General features: G+C 37.4%; 2 protein-coding genes across 3 annotated transcripts; one reads left to right on the top strand and one right to left on the bottom strand.

Annotated features, from left to right (window-relative positions):
- The first annotated feature begins 1,170 nt into the window (after window positions 1-1,170).
- LOC103988850 (probable E3 ubiquitin-protein ligase ARI2) lies at window positions 1,171-10,410 on the top strand. 2 transcript variants are annotated; one of them, XM_018828105.2, is made up of 7 exons: window positions 1,171-1,491; window positions 1,838-1,891; window positions 1,973-2,246; window positions 2,991-3,471; window positions 8,775-9,323; window positions 9,390-9,583; window positions 9,822-10,410. In XM_018828105.2, exons 1-7 carry the CDS (start codon window positions 1,345-1,347, stop codon window positions 9,962-9,964), a joined length of 1,842 nt encoding a protein of 613 aa, XP_018683650.1. In that variant the 5' UTR covers window positions 1,171-1,344; the 3' UTR covers window positions 9,965-10,410. The 2 variants fall into 2 exon arrangements, with proteins under 2 accessions (XP_018683650.1, XP_064969790.1); XM_065113718.1 differs by having other exon boundaries at window positions 1,172-1,491; window positions 1,859-1,891.
- A 672-nt stretch (window positions 10,411-11,082) lies between these two features.
- LOC103988851 (serine hydroxymethyltransferase, mitochondrial) lies at window positions 11,083-21,489 on the bottom strand. The gene is made up of 16 exons (XM_009407511.3): window positions 21,330-21,489; window positions 21,141-21,191; window positions 20,966-21,052; window positions 20,600-20,721; window positions 20,371-20,447; window positions 19,364-19,488; window positions 18,043-18,135; window positions 15,406-15,498; window positions 15,072-15,269; window positions 14,840-14,944; window positions 13,373-13,438; window positions 13,099-13,176; window positions 12,710-12,821; window positions 12,516-12,626; window positions 12,222-12,395; window positions 11,083-11,361 (listed from the first exon to the last, which is right to left on the bottom strand). The coding sequence occupies exons 1-15, from the start codon at window positions 21,420-21,422 to the stop codon at window positions 12,244-12,246; spliced, it is 1,563 nt and encodes a 520-aa protein (XP_009405786.2). The 5' UTR covers window positions 21,423-21,489; the 3' UTR covers window positions 11,083-11,361; window positions 12,222-12,243.
- Window positions 21,490-22,312: the final 823 nt, after the last annotated feature.

Below are 22,312 nucleotides of genomic sequence, written 5' to 3'. Positions count from 1 at the left end.
CATTAAATCAAAGTGATTTTTATATTCTCTAAATTGGAATTCCAAAAATTATAAAATATATGCATATTGATAAGCGGCATGAACATATCACAACCGACATAGCACGTCAAGTCAGAGCCCTACGCTACATGTCCCGTCTCGAGAACTCGTACCAAGAAGATATGCTACACGTCTCGTCCCAAGAGCTCGAGGCGGTGTTGTCTGACGTTACTCTGCACATCTCGAAACGGTGGTCGATCAGAAGGGTCGTCCCATCCCTCGGGGGTCAGTGGCGACACCGAATCGACGCACCATCAACCCTTGCATCATAGTATAAAACCCCTGACCGGAGAGGCAAAAAACAAAAAGGGAAAACGAAAAGCAATCCCTCTCGTTACTAACTTGCTCGTCGGAGGGGCCATAACTGGGGACCACCCGGTGAAGACTATTTTTGTAGGAGGGTGACCACTCGTTGATGGCAAGGGACTCGGCATGGGAGTGCCAGTCGCCCGGCAGTGTGGAGTTGTTAATCGACCTAATCTCGACCAACGCCAACAGTACTCCTTCCCGAGAGCCTGGCCACTTCATCATCCAGATCACCCCACAGTAGGTTCTCGACATCGACAAGCGGACCTAGCCGTGCTGACTCACCGACCATAGCATATTTGTTCGCTAATACATATTACTTGAGAATAAGTAAATAAGCTTATTAGCCGCACCTAAAATATTAGCAAAACGAGAATATACTGAAAAACTTGTCAAGAATAATTATACTCAAAACTCATGAAAGATTGAAGCGTCCAAATCTTGCTGGATAAAATTATACCCCAAATATTTGTTTAATAATATTACGCCTAAAGTACCGATCATCTGTCACATCTACATATTAAGGGCACAAAATCTCATTTAGCGATTAAGGGTTCAAAGACTCGTTTAATAAATTTTACATTTAAAATATTCTTTTGATGGTGACATGCAAAACCTATTGATAATAAATCTAAGACAATAATAATACTCATATTATTATATTATTATAATACAGTAAGTAATACGTTATTTCATGAGAATGGTATTAATATTTAAATAATATTAAACAGTGTACCGAAATTTACAAGGGTGAGTATGCTATTGACAAACCTTTAAAGCAGTATTTTACATGATAGCCTTCTTTTAAAAAAAGGGCCTCACAAAAGCACCCCTATTTCATTCCGCCCCCTCCTCTCCGATCGCTTCTGTGCTCGACTTCTCTTCGCTTCGAACCCTCCTCCTTGGCCCCCCAATTCGATCGATTCTTGCCCATCTCGATCCGATCGCTTCCCCTTCCCTTCGCCTCTACCTCCCCGATTCAATCCCCCGGCGCTCCGCATGGCGGAAGACGAGGACTGCCCGTCGTCGAGCGATGTGGAGGAAGACGATTGCTACATCACTGACCAGGAAGACGCCATCGAGGAGAACGTCCTCCAGGGTCTCGAGGACGGGCGCGAAGAGGACTGCCACTGGTCCCTCTCCTCGGTATCGGCGCCTTCTCTCTCTCTCTCTCTTCCCCGACTCCGGATTGGTTCTTGGTGCCCCCCCTAGGGTTTCAGCGATCTCGAATCTCTCGGAGTGGATCTCTTGTGAATGGCTTCTCAATCGTTCTGTTTTCTCGTTTGTCTTATTCGTTTCAATCCGTATTTTGGAAAAGAAAAAAAATAGTTTTCAATCCTTGGACACGGATGGTTTTCTTGTGAAGCATTGAGATTATCTGTTTATGACCACGAGAGAAAGAAGTTTGTTGTTAGCGGAAATTCGAAAGCTTTCTTCTTTTGGCTTAGGAATTTTATCTTTTTATCTCTCTTTGAGTGATGGATTTCTCTAGTTTGTTCTTCCCATGTCGCAGGTTATCACAAAAGAGTCTCTCTTGGCAGCTCAGGTAATACTTATTTTGCTCAGAATCATGTGGATCTATGTGGAGCATAGTCGAATTGCTCTGAGCGATTCCTTCTTCTTGTAGAAGGAGGATCTGCGAAAGGTGATGGAGTTGTTGGTGCTGAAAGAGCAGCATGCGAGGACCCTGTTGATTCATTACCGCTGGGATGTCGAGAGAATCTTTGAACTGCTCGATCAGAAGGGAAGGGAGCGATTGTTCTCAGAAGCAGGAGTGACGATTGTCGAGAACAAAGGCTTGTCTGCTTCATCGAGTTCAGGCACGTGTAATGTCTGTTTCGAGAGCTTTCCTCCAGGTGCAGTCACTGAGATGGACTGTGGGCACAGTTTCTGCAATGATTGTAAGTTTTCTGACTTCCATATGGTTTCAACCATAAGTGTTTGAAGGACATCAAATCACCTTCACTGTAAAATGTATTTCCAGAATTGTCTCTATCTATCCTTAATATAACATTCACATTATCTTCTTCATAAATTTGCTTGGTTCTGCTTGTTGCTAAATTGTAAAATTTAAAACAATGAGCAATTTCACATATGCTTTCTCAGGTATATAAACGAAAGAAATCATCACACTTAACATTTCACACGTATGCATTAAAGGATACTTGCAGTTAATATTTTGCATAGACATTGAAAAGGGTACTGCCACCTACAATTATCTGTCATTGTAGTCGCAAATACTTGTTTACATCTGGAGTAAACATAGAGTTAGGGTCTTTTGAGATACATATACAACATTTTGGCCTCAAATGTCCAAATCATTATAAATATGCCTCAGAAGTACATTAACAGTGCCTTTGTTTGCATCAGCTAGTAATAGTAAACCTGGTTCTAGAGGATCATCATTCTTCATGGACTAGCTGTGAATTTGTATCCTTGTTGAAAATTTTGAACCACCTAATTGATGCCCATTGACTACTATCATCTTATTAACTAGCTCTTTTTTTTTTTTTCTCCTCGTTGACTTCCATTGGATTGTTTAACTTTGATTTATAAACCAGACTTTCTTTTTCTATAAGGTTTTAAATTGTATTCTATATGCATTTATCTGAGCCACTAATATGGTTTTATGTTTAATGGTTTAGGTTGGACAGAGCATTTTATTGTCAAGATAAATGACGGGCAGAGTCGTCGCATTAGGTGCATGGCACCCAAGTGCAGTGCTGTTTGTGATGAGGCAGTTATAAGGAATTTGGTCAGTGCAAAACATCCAGATATTGCTGATCGTTTTGATCGATTCCTACTTGAATCATATATTGAAGACAACAATAAGGTGAAGTGGTGCCCCAGCGTTCCACATTGTGGAAATGCAATACGTGTTGAGGGTGATATTTATTGTGAGGTCGAATGTACTTGTGGGATACAATTTTGTTTCAGTTGCTTATCAGAAGCACACTCACCTTGTTCATGCTTGATGTGGGAGCTATGGACCAAGAAATGCCAGGATGAATCAGAAACTGTTAATTGGATAACAGTGAACACAAAACCCTGCCCAAAATGTCACAAACCAGTTGAAAAGAATGGTGGCTGTAACCTAGTTGCATGTATATGTGGGCAAGCTTTCTGGTGAGGATTTTCTTCTTTATTGGTGCTTATGTTGGTCATTCTGCGAGTTTTATCGTGTTTTTAACCCTTTTAGTAGACTCAGATTCATTCATTATAGCATGCATCTGATCTTAGTCTGCGTTTTTATTGCTGTATGCCATAATTTTTTTAGTGCCCTTTCCATTGAGTTTTTTGTGCTAGGTACCTTATGCTATTCCAGACTGATAAAATACTTGGGTTCTTTTTCCTATGGTTGCTTTATTTCGGATGATATATTGTGATGTTGCCCCAAATAGATCTCTCATTACTGACCATTCTACATCTAAGCTTAAATCTTTTATTAAACTTGAAATAGAAAAAGGCTTAAGGTAATCTAGTTAGGCGTCTTGTTCCTAATAGATCCATGAACCAAACAATTCTTACCTAGGTATACCGATGTTGTGACTGAGTTGACTCAGTTCGCCATGGTAGAATATCCTTTACAGCTGTATAATCTAACCCAAGGTTCGCCGAACCGTACCGTACCGGCGTTTCGACGCTGGCTCGGTACGGTACGGTACGGCGTACCGAGCGGTATACCGAGGTGTACCGCTCGGTACACCTGATTTCACTGATTTATCCCTCCGAAAATACCTGAAAATTAAAAAAAAAGTTAGGATAGAGTTTTCAAGTTACAAATAAATATAGTAATAATATAAGTTTAGCAAAATCAATGTAAATTTGGTAAAAATAACATCACATATCTTTTTCGGGCTTTGAGGTAGTCTTGTTCGAGGTTCGTATTTCAGCTCGTTATAGATTGAAATATCTATAGAAAAATCAGTTGAATTGTTAGACTATTTTGTTACAATATAAACTCTAAAATTCAAATGAATTAAATAATCATATATCTAGATATACCTGATTGTTAATTCTACCACCAAAACGAACGACAGGCCTCCACGGGTGGTGGATCGGGGTCCTCGATCCGATATATATCAATATGATACGTTTGTTTGACCCAATCATGAAATTGATCACATGACATAGTGTATTGATACACCGTATGCCATTGATGCATCAATGTGGTACTGATCGTAGATTGATCGTCATAAATCATATTTGTCCGAGGCAGCTCTTAAGGCATATATTGGTGTTGTTCTGTATCATGCTGTTGCTCAGAGAAGGATGACCAACTATCACCATACTATTGTTGCCCATATGATTCTTCATAATACGATGGCTGTGAATACGATGAGTCTCTTTCTGTGTCTATATCATGTATGCTCTGTCGCATTTGTTCATATTCATCCACTGCCTTCCCCTTCCCCTTCTCCTTTCCCTTCCGCGCATAAACTTAACCAGTACCTTGTCGAGTTCCATGATCTAAATCTTGAGTGGCATGTGTAAAATATTGCTCCTCAGTCCATTCACCACCCTCAAGTTGTACAGACGAGACCAACGACTGCCCGGTATCACCGCCATCATCTGTTGAGGCACTGCTGTCCGTGTTGCTGTCATGTCTCTGGACCGAACGAGAAAGAGAATGTGATTGTGAAGGTGTCTCATCGCCCGACTCGATTCTTTCCAACGATGCAACTGATGCTATTGCCTTCCCCTTTGCCTTTGCACGTTGGGCGGACGAGTGTGACCGTTGGGTATCGGTAGTTCCTCGAGCAGTTTGACTCATACCTCTTGATTAGAAAGTTCTTCCTCTTAATCTTCCCAAATTTACCTCGATTGAATTCACAAATCGTTGTTTTATAGAGTTTATGAGAGAAAAGAAATGTTTGAGAGAGAGTTTAAGAGTGTATAATGAAATAGGGGAGAGAAGATTAGTTTAAATAGGAGGAGAAATGGCTACAACGGTCAATTTGACCGTTGGAGCACTGTAGCACTGCTACAGTGTGGTAACGGTCGATTTCGACCGTTACCGAGTGGTATCGGGCGGTAACGGTCGAAATCGACCGTTACCGAATGGTACCGGGCGGTAACGGTCGAAATTTCGACCGTTACCGCCCGATACAAGCTTTTTTTGGTGTACCGCCCGGTAGAGGGCGGTCCGCGTACCGGTCGCCTCTCGGACCGGTACGTACCGCCCGTACCGGGCGGTACACATCGGTATGGCGAACCTTGATCTAACCTGTGATAGCTTTGGATATGCAGCATCTTTTCCCTTCCTCCTCTCATCGTTTGCAAGTGTCTACCACATATGACTGCCGTTTGCTAGTCTGCTTCTGGTCTCCTTATCCGCTTCCTCCTGCAACTGCTGCAGATGTCTGTCACTGCTGCTGCTGCCTTTCTCTCCTCACCTTCTCTTTTTCTTCCTCCTACAATAAGAATTGGAGAAAAAGAATTATGATATTTTCATTCATGTTAACATATCATGGGGTTTCTTTGAAGTCTCTCAAAATTGAGTTTCAGTGTCCAAAGGTCTTTTCCTTGTTAAATTGTATTACTTGGTTTAGATATTAGGTTCGATGGTTATGGTACTCGGTGGGAGAAATAAGTATCAGAGGTATGCTTTCACTTGCTTTTCTTTGTCAGTGAAAAAATGAAGTATTTGATAATTTTTGCCATTTGGATTCTCAAATTTCCCAGAATTTGTTGGAATAGGAATCCTATGAAGCTCTTCTTTTCAGGTACTGCTTGTACTTATCCATTTAGCCATAAGTTCTAGGACCTATTTCTTTTAAGCCTATATTTAATCTACAAAAATGTGGAAATCTATAACAGATATGCCAATAATCACTATATATTGCACTGTAGATCTTATTAATTTTCAGTGAAAAATGTGGTGAAATTTGTACATTTCTAATTTTAAATTGTTATTTTTAGTTGCTTTTCTTTTGAGGTTTTAGAGTCTCTTTGAGCTAAATTATATGTTATTTTCAGCATTCCTGTGAGACAACCTATTAAACCTTGGAGAACTTATTTTTGCTTGGAAATGCTATGATGAATTTATCATGTAATATTGATATATAATAGTCTTGTTATGACTTTTTCTCAGGACTGGCCTTCATATGGCTAGTCATCTAGTTTAACTTAGATTTCTTTAGTTTTCTATGCGTAGAGTTGAAGGCATCATTAGAGATCCCGTGACCTTCATTTTTTTCTGAAGCCTTTTAACTTGATCCTGCTGGTACCTACCAAAAGTGATGTTGTAGGAAAATCAAATATGTTTAAACGTGTGAAATATAATTATGTACCTGCATATGCAAACACTGGAAGGATGGTTCAAGTACCTGCAAGGTTGCGTAGAAGCATTCTAGACCAGTGTTCATGGGATTTTGATCAATTTGGCATTAGCCATTTTATTTAAGTTTGGAATTGGTGTGTATTGGCTGGATCAACCTAATTAGCTCATGGATCAGGTCTTTCTTTAAATAACTAGAACCTAAAAGTTAGCTGGAATCTGTGGGAACTTGCTCATGATCTGCCAGGATTAGCTTGACTAGGGTAATTGGCTGGAGTACTGAGATGACTTTGAAGTCAGCTGAGACATGCAAGACGGCCAGGTGTGCCCAAAATTGGTCATTTCAACTATTTGTGACCAATGCTAATGATTCTAACATCTAGTAATCAGCATTATACTTGACAGATCTTGATCTAGATCATTCAAAGTGGATTGGCAATCAGTTGATCCTGCAAACTGTGTGGCAGGCAGAGATTTTTATGAATTAAAATTCCTATATCACACGGATCAAAAGTCCTTTGCCTTTAAAATTTTCACTTAAAGATGCTATCCAATAGTCCTGGTAGAACATCAAATGAAGACAATCATTATTAAGATGTTATAAAAAATCTTCTCGAATTTTTAATAGTTACAATCCCAAAGTAGGAGCTATTATAATTTGTGCATACCAGAATATTCATATCCATTTACTGGGATTGAGGGCAACTAATTAAATTCATCGACTTGACGTTAAAAATACTATGATTTGCTTTCTGCTTTTGATAATCCCGTTGCTTGCAGTTGACATAAGGACAAACCTGAGTAAATAAGATAATGGCTATGAGAATCTCTAGGTTAGTCATCCACACAAGGAAAAAAGAAATCAGATCATTGAAACTATGTTTTGAACAAGAGAATGATTTACACCTAGATCTTAAGACATGATCGAGTCACAGAGTTGTTTGACTTAGCCAAAGACAAATATGTTCAAATTTTTTGATTCGTGAAAAGTTACATATGATAGTTTTATGTTATGTATATCTGCATCATCTGAGATTTGGAGCCTAATTAGCTCGATCATTTTAATCGAATTCTATAGGCTTCTCGTAGATCCATGAAAACTGTTGCTTCATGGAATGTGGACAAGTCAGGTACAGATAGTAAGGAATATAATTAGGGACATTGCGTAAGCATATCCTGACTAATGTAGAGGGTTGCTTTATAAATCATAAAAAGTTAAAAACAAAGTTAGGTTGGAAATTACGAAGATTATTGTTTAGGAAATTTTACAAAATCATAGGCCTGTGAAACAATTTGAAGTTTCATTCATTTTACATCAAAAGTGCCCAGAATAGAGGATTTGTTGTGCAGACCGATAAATTGGAATTGTACTACCATCCAGAAATTTGAAGAGCAGAGCTTGCTATTTTTGGGTATTGTAATCAATTGTTCTTTTTTGTTTTCTGAATTAAACTTGTGTTCGTTTTTCTTCTTGTCTACATTAGAACATTATTGTTCTCTGGGGATTACCCAACATTTTTTGTCATATCACACTGAAAGTTTTGTATGTCATTGCCAATGATACAGTGGGTAATGATACATCTCTGGTGCTTGCACTTGTTTTGTTCCATACTATGTCATTGTAGTTCATGGTGTGTGAATTCAATGTAATAGGTATTGTTTTTACCTTGGTAGACAATGTCTAAGATTTTATTATCCCACTTTATTGTGTTTTAACCTGGATATTTCAATATATAGATTGGACCTGATATAATTTAGTGGATCTATCTAATGCATAATGCATTTATCTTTCTTGATGAAGTTCAAATTTTTGTTGTACCACTACTGAGTTTTAAGCTTTGATACTCAACATTTTATATGCATGAACCCAGTAGTCAACTATTGTTTCTCCCTCAGGTGGGTACTGTTCTATTATGCCCTGGAGAGACATTGTGTTTTCGTCTGGTTCACTGTACAATGGTTTCTTCTGTGGTTCAATTTTGAAAAAAAAAAAATCTGCAGACATCGATTGTTTTGAGCTTTTTGGCTTGTTTACCTTTCCACTGTTTTAGTGAAAGAAAATTTAGAACCTTTGGACATCGAAGCTTTGATCAAGTCTTCTAATGCATGAAGCTTTCTTTGTTTCATTTGATTTTATGGTCTTTAACAGTTGGTTATGTGGTGGTGCTACTGGAAGAGATCATACTTGGTCTAGCATCAGTGGTCACAGTTGTGGTCGCTTCAAAGACGACCAAGCAAAGAGGACCGAGCGTGCAAGACGTGACCTTTACCGTTATATGCACTATCATAATCGGTACAAGGCTCATACAGATTCTCTCAAGCAGGAAAGCAATCTCAAGGAAACCATTCAGGGAAAGATTTCCATTTCAGAGAACAAGGAATCCAAAATCAAAGATTACACTTGGGTGATAAATGGATTGAATAGACTCTTCAGATCAAGACGTGTTTTGTCATATTCGTATCCATTTGCGTTCTACATGTTTGGGGATGAACTCTTTAAGGATGAGATGACACCACAGGAAAGAGACATGAAACAGAACTTATTTGAGGACCAGCAGCAACAGCTAGAGGCTAATGTGGAGAAACTCTCTATGTTTCTGGAGAAAGATTTTCAGCACTTTTCAGATGATGAGGTCATGGACATTATGCGGCATGTCATCAATCTGTCTAACGTTGTTGATAGACTTTGCAAACAGATGTAAGCTCATGCTTTACAAGTGTTCGGCTTTATTGTTTATGCATAATGACATAATTGTCCTCGCAGGTACCAATGCATCGAGAATGACTTATTGTACCCCCTTCAACGTGCGACTCATAATATCGCTCCTTATAAATCAAAAGGTCTTGAGAGGGCATCAGAATTATCCGTGTGCTGGGATTCTGACCAAAGCTTGACGAGCACGAAGACTAGTCATGATGACAACTCTGCGCAGTTGGGTTCAGCTCATAATGGAATTGGTACAACTCTTACCTGTCTAGCTCATTATAATGAATTTTGCTCAATCGATTATCCAAATTAGAAGTTTTGATGCCACTGTCTCCTTTCACATCTCTCTCTCTCTCTCTCTCTCTCTCTCTCTCTCTCTTTGTACAGTAGCAAAATTGACGTAATTTTATTCTCAATAGTTATTGCAGATGGAATTATAGTTGGTCCCTAAATAAAGTTTTCATGTAATGTTTTCAAAATGAAATGCAGGGGTAGCAGTACCTAGCAAACATGCTTCCTCAAGTTCGGACGAAAGTGGATGTTCTTCTCGTAAGCGTGCCCGCACAGAGGCTCAAGGAGGTGCTCCTCTTTTTGATCTGAACATGCCAGCCGAGGTGATTGACAAGAGCTGATGCCGGATCCCCGAGTAAGCATCATTTTTCAACTGTACAGTTTTAGCTTGAGAGCGATCATGACGACAGAAAATAATCTCGCTGCCATTTCACGTACTCTTGGCCATGTCTAGCATATTGAAGCTGAGAGTATGGGCAAATAGAAAAAATACCGCTGTGTCTGTGTTTCACATGCTATTTGGGATGAACTTCCTGTTCGCTGTGCATAGGTTTGTGAAAGCCATTCATGCCATGTAAACCAGTGGGGGGCACATCTGAACTCTGCTTTTGCATTTCTTTTTTCCTGTTTTCTTCTTCCTCTTTTATCCCCCTCTGTAAGGAATGATGCCTACCAATTTTGGACTTGTGCACAGGTTGTGAAGAAACCTCCCCTAGTGGTGGATTGGTGCTATTGGGAATTGGAACTGACCATATAGTATTTATGATATCAAATTGCTGACTTGATATGGGCTGTGGTTGCATTTGTTGTCTATTGCTTTACTGTCTAGTTTCGGCAGTGCCTATCAAAACAACAGCTTTTGAAGTATATATATATATATATATGTATGTATATATATATATATATGTATGTATATATATATATATATGTATGTATATATATATATTTATGTATGTATATATATATATGTATGTATATATATATATATGTATGTATATATATATATATATGTATATATATATACACATGTATATGTATATACATACATACACACATACATATATATATATATATATATATATATATATATATATATATATATATATATATATACATACATACATATATTGTAAAAGAGCAAAACCAACTCTCATCATTTATCTTATTTAAAAGAGCATTTGAGGATTGCCATCTGATAGCCATGATTTACTTGTTTGCCTAAGTTCTTAATTATCTTCGTTTAGAAATCACAGTAGCAATGAGAATGCCATAATTTAGTCAGTTGCCTGCTCTTAATTACTCTATGATTGTATTAGAAGTGAGAATGCCGCGTTCCTTCAATAGGATATAATATCATCTTATCTTGCTTTGGGAGGCATATGGGATTCAAATATTCCAGCAGAATCAGACTTCACAACCTCAACTCAAAGGAAATGATGATAGACAGAAGATGGACTAATTCAATACAAAAGATTAAAACCTTGGATGAATGCAAATACTCATGCGAGAATTTACTGTTTCGAGTTGGCACTGTGGATTAGAAAGAATACAGAAAACATATTAACTTTCTTATAAAGATGATGATTCCAAGTTCAAGGGAAAACAGCCTTTATTTCCAACTCCGCCCACTTCCTACATCCCCAAGCTCTTTTCAGCCTCCACCTCCATCCACTTTGTTGCAACTGAGGTGATAGCAGGACAGGCAAGTTTCGATCCCAACCGCAAAATATCACGCTTTCTGCAGAAAAGCTATGAAATCTTAGCAATGAATTGTAGACACGAAAATAACCTATAATAATAGCATATGTAGTCCTAGAGTTACTACCGCGAACGAATCATCGTGATATGCATCATATCTGCATGTAAAAGATATAACAATAGACACAAAATACATACAACCGATGTGACTACATGTTATCATCATAATCTGCACCATCTCTGCATGTAAACGCCAGAATAAGAGAGGGACAAAAATATCCTACTATTGTCACTACATGTTTTCCAGTTTATAAATCAGAACAAAAATGAAATAGACTTGCGATGAATAAACATGCTATCTTCCTTGCATGAACAAAACTATATATCTCCTATAAAAAAAGAAACACTGGAAGAAACTCCTGCCGTTTAAACCTATGATGCCAGCAAGGCAACATCTATTTTGGTTTGTGCAAAAGATCTACACAACCAAACCTGTAATAGCAAATCCAACTACTGGAGATTCTAATGAAAGAAAATAATACCAGCAACAGAATTTCTGCCTTCTTATTGAGACTAAATGTTAATATTTCTACTTAAGGCATTGGTTATATGGACATCTGAAAAATAATAGTCAACGCTAATGTTCCTTTTATTTTTATGATATTGCAATTTGCACTTCACATGTTAAAAGCTCATACAAATGAAGCCATTGATTTTGATTTCACTTTGAGGCCATTAAGCAACTTATGAAGTTTGAGAGGCTCATATTGCAATAAGTGAGGCAAAGGCTTGAAGGCTTCATCTTCGTGGTACCAGGCCAGGACACATGGTATGATGTGCCGTAGATGAAAAAAAGTCAAACTACAATTAATAAATTGAGTATGCATCTTATAACTTTACCTTCTCATATAAAACTTAGACCTCAGTCGCTGTACTTCATCGTCTCTTTCTCAAATCCAATTGTTGGAAACTGCTTTGCGTAATCCTCCACTTCATGACAGAGCTTTGAAATTTCATATTGAATGTTAGCATCAGTTTGAATAGTTGCTACAAAGTCCTTTAGCTTTGATCCACCTGTTTTGCATTTAAAGGGCAAAGAAAGAATTTTAAAAATTATATAACCAAACGCAAGCTATGAAATATCTTAAAACCAAAGTCAAACAGAAATGAGAATAAGAATAAATGAATATACACCTTTAGTTTCGGCCTTGATCTTCAATGCCAATTTAACTGCAATGTCAAAAAAGTCAGCAACTTTTGCAAAATCCTCTTCGACAAATCCTCTTGATGTGAGGGCTGGGGTTCCTGAATCAGTGAAAAGGAGCTTGTAAAAACATTGTTCTACCAAACATCATGATTGAGAGAAACCCAAAAGTACAGGCTTGTACCCATCCTGATGCCTCCAGGAACCATGGCAGATACATCACCAGGAACTGTGTTTTTGTTAGCTGCAATATGTGCCAACTCCAGCACCTTTTCTACTCTAGATCCATCAATTCCCTGTAAATTGATTCAAGCCATAAAGTTAAATATTCTCCTGCATAGAAAAATTACAGTATACATGGATTTAGACAAATGAAAATAAAAATTTACATAAATGTCTTGCCTCCCTCGACTATGAACAGAATGCTAGAGACAATTACAAATTTAAAGAAATCCAATTACAAAGTCATGATACACCACAGAGCTTACCCAGGGAGAACTATGATTGAGTTGCTGCACTTTCTAATCACTTATGATTAATAAAAGTAATGATCTAAAGTTAGACCCATTTTACCTTGTTCTTAAGGTTCACCAGGACTAAATGGTTATCTGTTCCTCCAGATACAAGCTCATAGCCTTTTTCAACCAAGCACTGAAACATCGTATTGCTAGATCAGTATCCTAAATGGATAAAATCAGTCACATCTAAATATGAAATTGTGGAAAGATTATAGAAAACTTTTGCACCAATTTACATGAAACAATAGCCAAGCTATCAGTCAAACCTAAAGAAAGTACTACGTTACTGAAAGTCTGAAAACAAAAGAACCAAAATCATGCAACAATACCTCGGCAAATTTAGCACAATTCTTCAGTACTTGCTCCTGATAAGCTTTGAATTCTGGAGTGGTGGCCTACAGTTGCTCAGAGGAAAATACTGGTCTAGTTAATACAACATGTGGCTTAAAAAACTTCAGCAACTCAGGAAATCCCAGACAACTTTGTCTTAGCCGAAAAGACTAAAATCTGATAGCAAGCAAGCAGATGTTAATGTATGATAATGTGAACCTTATTGTTTGCATAGACTTACTGTGAATATTTGTTCAATTTCATGAGCTCTAAATTGAGTAGTTAAGAACTCCCAACTTTCCATCTAGAACAAGGGAATCCTGTGCGAGAGGTCTTAGGCTATAACTTAGGTAAATAAGCCAAAAAGTTCAAATCAAGCCAGAAGTTATGGCTTTACAGTTAAGTCTTAGGCTATGACATCTTATGGTTGATCTCAGATAGTGGAAACATTTGGTTCCTGAGGTTATGGCTTTACAGTTAAGTTTTATACAGAAAGATATTGGAACTTCACATCACTCTGAAATGTAAATTTACAAGCTCCTTTTACAACTTTATTTTAGAAACAAGGCGACATTGATCTTATCCAAACCAAATATGGGCTCTTTTCTCAGATTAAACCAATGGCACGAAATTAAAGACACCAACACATCTAACAGTGCACAACGGTGCATTTATTTTTCTTTTTTTTTGGGCATAAATGCATATTCTCCAATTAATCTCTCCCTTTTGATCTTCAAAATGTTGGCAATCTTTTCTAATACCTTCCTAGTTTGAGATTTAAATTCACTCAAGCAACTGTATTTATCTGGGAAGGGATAACATGCTTAGAGATTTGTTTAAAAAAGTTGTTCTCAAAAAATTTGAGACACCATGATCCAACGATGCCAACATCTAAACTTTGGGAAGATAAACTCAATATATGCATAGCGCAAGAGCTCATATGCATCTCAGAACAAAGTTTTGCTAAAGAATCAGCCGATTCAAGAGCACAAGATTTACCTGTCTTTAAGTTTACAAGATATAAATGATTCTCAATGGGAATAATTAAGCAGAAACTATAGATTTAAGTCAGAGAATGATGATTATATAGCCAAAAGATCAGATACTTATCCTTGCCCACATTGTTCCCAAACTGAGGTGGCAGTCTGCTTTTGGAAGTCTTTAAGGATCTAACTGGGAAGTGGTTTAGATGCTAGGATATATGCAGACCAATGCTTTAGTTGTATGCAGAGCCCTACAACTAATGGATGTCACTGACCCTAGAACTTTGTTAAAGAAAAATGGGCTTAAGGACTAAATTGTGATGCCAACATGATCCTTGATTGCCAACAAGGGGTAAGCGGGAAGGAATAGGTTGAAGATTAATTAGTTAATCGAATCTGTAAACTAACTTGCCATTAGGATTACCATTAATCATCCCTTTTTTAAAAAGGAAAAAAAAAACAAGGATCTTGGTGGATGCATACCTGTTTGAGTGCAACAGCTAAACCAGAAATGGTATGATTGTGTGGACCACCTTGTAGCCCAGGAAAAACAGCTGCATTAATTTTATCTACAAAATCATACATAACCTAACACAATTGTTTATATGATCACAGTTAGTCCATATCTATTTAAAGAGAATTTGATAATTTGCTGCACATAACAATGAAAATGAAAAGCAAGAACATCAAGTAACATCATTTTTTTTCAGTTCACCTCTTGCCCCTTTTTGTTTATCTCTTTTAGGCCTTTCCTGAAAAAGATCATGGCTCCACGTGGTCCACGAAGTGACTTGTGTGTTGTAGTTGTCACTATATCTGCATACTTAAAAGGAGATGGAATAACACCAGCAGCAACCAGTCCACTGATGTGTGCCATATCTGCCAGAAGAATGGCTTTCTGCTTGTCACATACCTGTTAATTCCACAGAAAAGGAAACAATAGCTATGAATGCACATATTAGAAGCTGATAATAAAAAGATAGTAAGAGTTTTTCCCCTCTTTTCCTTCTCATTTCCATTGTGACCGAAAGGACTGTACGAGAGTATACCTTTCGAATGCGTTCATAGTCATAAAGGCGGGCATATGCACTAGCACCAGCCACAATTAATTTTGGCCTGAAGAGTGTTGCACTTTTCTCCAACTGCACAGACATATATGAAAATATATTGAGTACAAATAGATGCTTCTTTCATTCACTGTTGATCTGCAAGAGAAGACTTTGGCCCTTAGAATATGAATCAAGTTTGACTTCTCCGACTAGCATTTTAAACTATGATATCAATAACAAAATAAAAGAAAAGGCAAAGAAAATTTACGCAATCTTAATAAAAAAAAATGAAATTTAAGGATGATAACTTAGTGGTGATAAAGACTCTTGTAACTGGCCCCAAATAGTTGGGACATTATGGTCTTGTTGTAGTAGTTGTTGTTGTATTATGGAAGTTAAGAATGACATGCAAGTGTGTCCTTGTCATCATATGCCCCACCAACATGTCAGATCCATGGAACAGATTATTGTTTGAGCATAAAACCTATGCCAACTAGTGCAGGACGCTTGCTGATTCATTCTAATCAACATGGAACTGTCACCTTTCCAGTACAAAAATACAACATCAACAAAAGACTAAAAAGTTTATTTTGATAACATGTTTCCTTAAATTTACTCAGTCCAAATATGAAATACTTGTATTACAATGATTCCAGATTAGTATCATGACCTAAGACCAATTCTTGTAAACTTAGTCATAAGGTTGGAGTACTCAGAAATTGCTTTTTGTTAGAAAAGTTATATGCTATCCACAACATCCTTCACATGTCATGTGAAACTCATTGGTGGTCTCAAAATCTACCCCAGTAAAATCCCAGAGGTCCTCATTAGTGTTGACATGTATAGCCTAAACCTACTTCTTCCTAGCAGGACATGATTCCCTATATCATCCCACTGAGTCCTTTCCATCTGAGCTTTAGCCTCAAAAAGGACTAAAATTTTGAACTTGGTCATAGTTTGTGAGCTTCTAGGTCTATAACATGAAAATTGTAGTGATTTATAATTTTATATACCATCTAAAATCATAGCCAGCATTCGATGTATGATTGTTTGGAGATATCATAATATCCCCTACTCAAATTCTGTACATCGTTGTTAGCATGACAGTGCCATAGTTATCAGAAGTGGAGAAAAAAAGCAGATGTGACCACGAAAAGAAGTAAACACTTGATCAGTCTGATTCTACTTTTAAATGAGATTTTGTTGCAATGGCTTAAATCTGCTGAACCAATTGATTTTTTCTTAAACTGAGAGAAACAAATGTGTCAGATGATTGCAACCAGTTCACCAAGCCCAACTTTACAAAATTTTTCTTGACACACTCAATAATCCAACTGTTCATCTCTAAATTGTGTTTTTATGGATGCCCTTTCCAATACCATTGCCAGTAAGGGAGAGTAAGACGAGGAATTTTCACACACTGTTGACACCACCCACTTGGACTGTCCATCATGGATACCCTCCTTAGGCCCCACCTTTGGTAAGACCCTGCAAGCCCAGTCACTGAAAGAGAGATAAGAAAAGGAAAAATAAGAAGAAAAGAGAAGAAAAAGAAGAAAGAAGAGGAGCAAAAAGAAAATAAAAAGTATATTAAATGATAGATGAACAGTAGAAAGGAAGAAAGTAGAGGGAAAATAGAAAAAGGAAGAAAACAAGAAAACACGAAAAATAATATAATTATTATATACTATATTTTCTTGTATATGACAGTCCAGCAGAACCTGAGGCCTCATTTTTTTAGACAATGATCACTTCAGCTCCAAAAATTACAGACATTATAGTAACAAGTATAGTATATGATATCTTAGTTTCATCATATGAATAGCTCTTTCCTAATGGATCAACTATTCTCCAGATCCATAATCCTATGTGTTATTAACATATTTAACATGATATAAATCAAAGTTCGTCGTACCATACCGTACCAGCGTTTCGACCCGGGCTCGGTATGGTACGGTACCGGTATAACGGGCAGTACATCAGGGCATACCGAGCGGTACACCCTGGTGAACCGAATAATTTTATATTTTATACTGTAGCACTGTAGTGTTATCGGACGGTCCACGTACCGATAACCTGTCGGACCGGTACATACCGTCCGATACGGACGGTGCACTTCGGTATGACAGACCTTGATATAAATTAAAAACCACAAGTCTTACCGAAGAAAGAGTGCCCCGAAGGTACTGTTCATGAGTTATTCCTACACTATCCAACTAGAGAAAAAAAAGGCTCCCCAAATAACTTGATGTGCTTATTAGGACCCATATATGACATATAATCATGCATTGATTTGATGTTAGATCCATACTGCCATAGTGACATCTAGTCTTCATGATAGTGATATCAGATGCTATGATCAGAGGCAAAACTGTGAGGTTCTTACATTTAAAGAATTTGTTCGGTAGTAACGGCAGGGTAAATAATGACTTGATAAACTATCTGCAACATAGCTCACATCCCATATGGGTCTAACAGTACATTGTGCTTGTTGAAAATGATTGAACATTTTTTTCAACCTCTATTTGTAGTAATCAACAATACATGGGGTGAAAAAGTTACAGAGTTCATAAGGAAAAAAAAAATCCAAAAGAAAGAAGCAACATGGGACAAGAACATAAGTAATAGATCAACCACCTGATCATAATCAATATATCCAGTGCTCTCATCCAGCCTATATGGCATTGTTTCAAAGAATATAGAAACTGCAGAGATCTTCTTTGTATCAGTCTGCATAAATAAAACAGACAGGATAAGTAGAAGCAGATCCTGAAAAATATTATCATACAGAAAAATTAGTTCATACTGTTCGACAAAGTGATGGGATGGTCAGATGGAATTTAGCACCTAAGAATTATGACCTATACTCAGAGTCAGAGCTTCAATTTTTTTTCAAAAAGGAAGCCCTGCAATAGCTGTGGTAAGTTGTACCTAGGTATTCCACACTGCTAGAAGCTTTAACAATCCATGGCATGAACCTAATGAATGTTAGTGAAACTTCTATGATATATAAAGAAACTATTTTGTCTAGTTTTCAACTTAACTGAACTTCCAAATCAAATCAGTAACCCCTCAAAATTTTCAACAGTGTGTTACCAATCTAGTATATGTAGAATATCTTAAGACCATGAGCCAAGTCTTGCCTGCATTTTAAATGCAGCTTAAGTTATCAGGAGATTTACCAGGTTGCAACATCCATGAAATAGTTTCAGCATACACAGGCTGCACCAAATCCAGGTCATTCTTGACACCAGACTTCCACATAAAAACATAGATAACAAAGGAAATTTGTTGAACTATTCTTGTTAATACAATTTAATTACAAGAAAAAGTAACGCATAAAGGAAGTCTGAAATCATGTCATTCTTAGCTTTATACAAATCCATATCTACCACCCAGTAAGTAAAGGGGAAAAGGGTATAACTAACCAATTACCCTCATGGAAATATATGAAGAAAAAATAAATGAAAAGTACATCTGCAGAAAATAACCATAAGTCAACAACAGGCAGTACTATGCTTTAATATTGGTAGATGATAGCTAGTACAGTATTCTACAATCAAATGTCAGATTAAAAAAAAGTGCAAGTATTAATGCTACATGGGGTATCAAGTTCATTGTTGGAGAAGTACATCGATCTTCCAGTGTATATAGTAAAGTTTGGCATCATAGAAAATGGGATATGTTGCTAATACATATCCTACATGGATTCGATGAGCACATGGTATTCCATGTAATACTGTCTTCTATCCTGGAACAGAATCAATAGTAAAAATGATAAGAAAAATACATATATATGCAGATAGACTGCCCATAAACAGAGGTTGGCAACTGACCCGATAACAAATTAAATGCAAATCCATATGAACTTATGCAATGGAATAATCAAATTCCAAAATAGCAGGTAGATTCAAAGGAGAGGCAGACTTCGAACTGGGGGAAAAATATATTAGCTGACCTGGTAGCCATGAGAAAGATGTCCACCATGGGGCAGATCAAGAGCCATGATTCTCTCATGTGGCTTTAAAAGTGCAGTATATACTTGAAAGTTAGAAGGTGACCCAGACAATGACTGTACATTCACTGCAAAATGCATAGGCAGCATTAAGCCATTGAAGGAAGAGGCTAATTAATTAAATGTTACCAGAAAATGCTCTCAGATAAATATGATAGTCATGCATCTTAAGTATTATAATGTGAAAGTCCTGACATGGCCATGCTTGAGGATGACTTTGTCCTCAGCTATAATCAAGACCAATCATCCAATGGGCATGATGAACACCCAGACTTCTTTGTTCTTCTTGTTACTCTTGCAGGCCGGGGTAAACAAACCAAACGCTCTGGGACTAAGCACAATGTCAGTGCATGTGAATCATGCGTGTGGAGACCAAAACGATCACAGGATATTAAACACTTATTTATCAGAATTACTGTGCACAATGTACAATGACAAGTTATAGGAGTTATAACTAAACACCATGATGCCAATTGCTACACATAAATATTTATTGGTAGTTCTGTGCTTTGGCACAAGGCTAGTCTACTTGACTTACTAAAAGATAGTAAAGATCCAAAAACTAAGGAAGCCTTAATCTAAGCGAAGCATGGAACCATCACATGGCTATAAGCTTTGAACTGTTGGATAAAGGTAAATTAGGAAATAAAATTTAATTTTGCATTACAAGAATAGTTCTGCTTTTTCATAGCTAATGCTTAATTGACATTGAAATGCTAGCAGAATTGCACAAAGGGAACAAGCAAAAAAAGATTCATCTTATAGTGAAGAAGAAATGACAATTTGGAAAGGAACATAATATATTCATGCAAGTCATGAATCATATGATGAAATAATGATGATAGCTGCCATGAAAAATGATAGATATGGACCTATAATTAATGATGATGATGATCCTTAATGTAGAATTTATTAAATAATGTAAGAATCAAGGATAATGCACATGATACCTCCCCATTTCGAAGGATCCAGACCAAAAGCTTCCAAGGCACGCTTTTGACACAACGATTCAGCCATGTCAATGTATCTGGAAACGAAGCATGAAATCATCAGACATGAATGCACACACTCAAATAGATGTGGCATTTTGTTTTCCAATAATTTTTATGTATTAACAAAGACACAAAAACTGCTAACAGTGAGATAGCATTCTTGAGAAGAAGAGCAAGCAGGTCTTACTCGTTGCCACCATAGTATCTTGCACCAGGATAACCCTCGCTGTATTTGTTAATCATGACAGAGCCTACCGCTTGCATGACCGACACGGATGTGAAATTCTCCGATGGTATAAGTTCAAGTCCCTTCCATCACATTCCAAATCATTTGCCATAAGATTCACAGTTAAATCGGGCATAGAAATCACAGAAAACAAGATACATAAATTCACAAATTACTAAGAATCATTCTTATACAGCAGTGTCATGTGAGCCAACACGCCACCGATTGGCAAGACAAATTTTGCATCTAAATGCACGACCTTTCCGATTGCGTCAGAAGCTGAGAGAAAGAGAAAACAGAGGGAGGAACCAACGGCCAAGAGGGTACCTTCCACTGCCTCGCCTTCTCGAGCTCGATGATTTCCGCGATCTCCGGATCGACGACCTCCAGCGGAGCATTGAGCTGCTTCGTCCACTGAAATCCACAAAAACCAGCATCAAGAAACGCTCAAAAGATTCTCGTATCCACCAACCCCCACCGAACCAGCGCACAAAGAACGCACCGTGACGCAAGATCTCTCCTTCCCGTAGGCGGCTTCGCTCGGCAACGAAGACTGCATAACACACGGAGATCAAGGAAGAGTAGGAGAATCAACAATAGTGATCCAAAGATCCGATCTTCATCGGTAATAAAAAGCCAAAAGGACGAGCTTTAGTTGGGGAATCTCGGATCGGCGGGGAAGTGCGCTCACCATGGAGCAGAGGGAGCCGCGCGCGAAAGGGTGACGCCTGACAGCGGCGGAGATGGAGGAGTTGAGCCTGCGTAGCGCCGTCGCCATTGCCATCTCGGCCTCGGGGGGTGCACCCGAATCGGAGATCTCGGGTGGAGAGAGAGAGAGGGTTGGGGGTTTTAGTTGGTGGAACAGAAGTTTTTATACGACCAACTAAAGTAGTCGATGATGACGACACCAAAATGGGAAGTAGGTGATGACAGAGATTGATTGATCCAACGGTGGATCTGACTCTGACTGAACTTGCAGTGGATCTGCTCCAAAGCAATGAACATAAAAGCCACTTGGCTAACTACAATCACAATTTCTTTCCTTTTTTTATTTTTTCTTAATTTTTTTTATTATCAATTTTCCAATAAACTTTTAGGAAAATCACCATACATTATGTAATTCTAAATTCAAATTGATCTTAAGAAAATCATTTTAAATGAGATTATGTAATCTTTGGACTTTTGAGTATATGAGATTGTGTAACATTCTAAATCTATTCTTATTTAAAATCATTTATAAGAGTTCGATAAATATGTTTATTATTAATTTATAATTATTTATTTTGAATTATTGCTTTGAGTCCTCACATTGTTTCATTTTTTGTTATGAACATAAACATAAAGACATTGTATGGTATGAAGCTTTGTTCTAATAAAAGGAATTGATTAGAGTATTTATTATAAATATCAAAAGTTAAAAGCCTTTTATGTTTCCTCTAAAGTCGGATTTAATTGATACGTGAAATTATCTAACATTAGTTTTGGTACGTCAAATCAAGAAAGTGCCCAACATATATTAAACTTACACGTAAAATTCAACAAAATAGCATTAGATATATGATTGAGTATCAAATCAAATAAAAATGGACACGCTAAGATAAACAATTCTTAAAATTATAATATGAATAAATGTTGCGAAAGTACAGTATACGTAATAGATTAAAAATAATAAAT

This window comes from Musa acuminata, chromosome BXJ2-6, assembly GCF_036884655.1.
Source record: "Musa acuminata AAA Group cultivar baxijiao chromosome BXJ2-6, Cavendish_Baxijiao_AAA, whole genome shotgun sequence".
NCBI lineage: Eukaryota > Viridiplantae > Streptophyta > Magnoliopsida > Zingiberales > Musaceae > Musa > Musa acuminata.
The sequence above is the reverse complement of the archived record's forward strand: the minus strand, read 5'-3'. Positions and strand labels throughout refer to the sequence as shown.

What these genes read in the sequence shown, in the direction of transcription:
- LOC103988850 (XM_018828105.2), top strand. Translation starts at nt 1,345, where the DNA reads ATGGCGGAAGACGAGGACTGCCCGTCGTCGAGCGATGTGGAGGAAGAC. An exon ending in AGTCTCTCTTGGCAGCTCAG is followed by an intron (nt 1,892 to 1,972) that starts GTAATACTTATT and finishes TTCTTCTTGTAG; the next exon opens with AAGGAGGATCTGCGAAAGGT. An exon ending in GCACAGTTTCTGCAATGATT is followed by an intron (nt 2,247 to 2,990) that starts GTAAGTTTTCTG and finishes TTAATGGTTTAG; the next exon opens with GTTGGACAGAGCATTTTATT.
- LOC103988851 (XM_009407511.3), bottom strand. Translation starts at nt 21,422, where the DNA reads ATGGCAATGGCGACGGCGCTACGCAGGCTCAACTCCTCCATCTCCGCC. An exon ending in ATCTTTCTCATGGCTACCAG is followed by an intron (nt 18,136 to 19,363) that starts GTCAGCTAATAT and finishes TTATTTATGCAG; the next exon opens with ACTGATACAAAGAAGATCTC. An exon ending in ACTATGAACGCATTCGAAAG is followed by an intron (nt 15,270 to 15,405) that starts GTATACTCTCGT and finishes TGGAATTAACAG; the next exon opens with GTATGTGACAAGCAGAAAGC.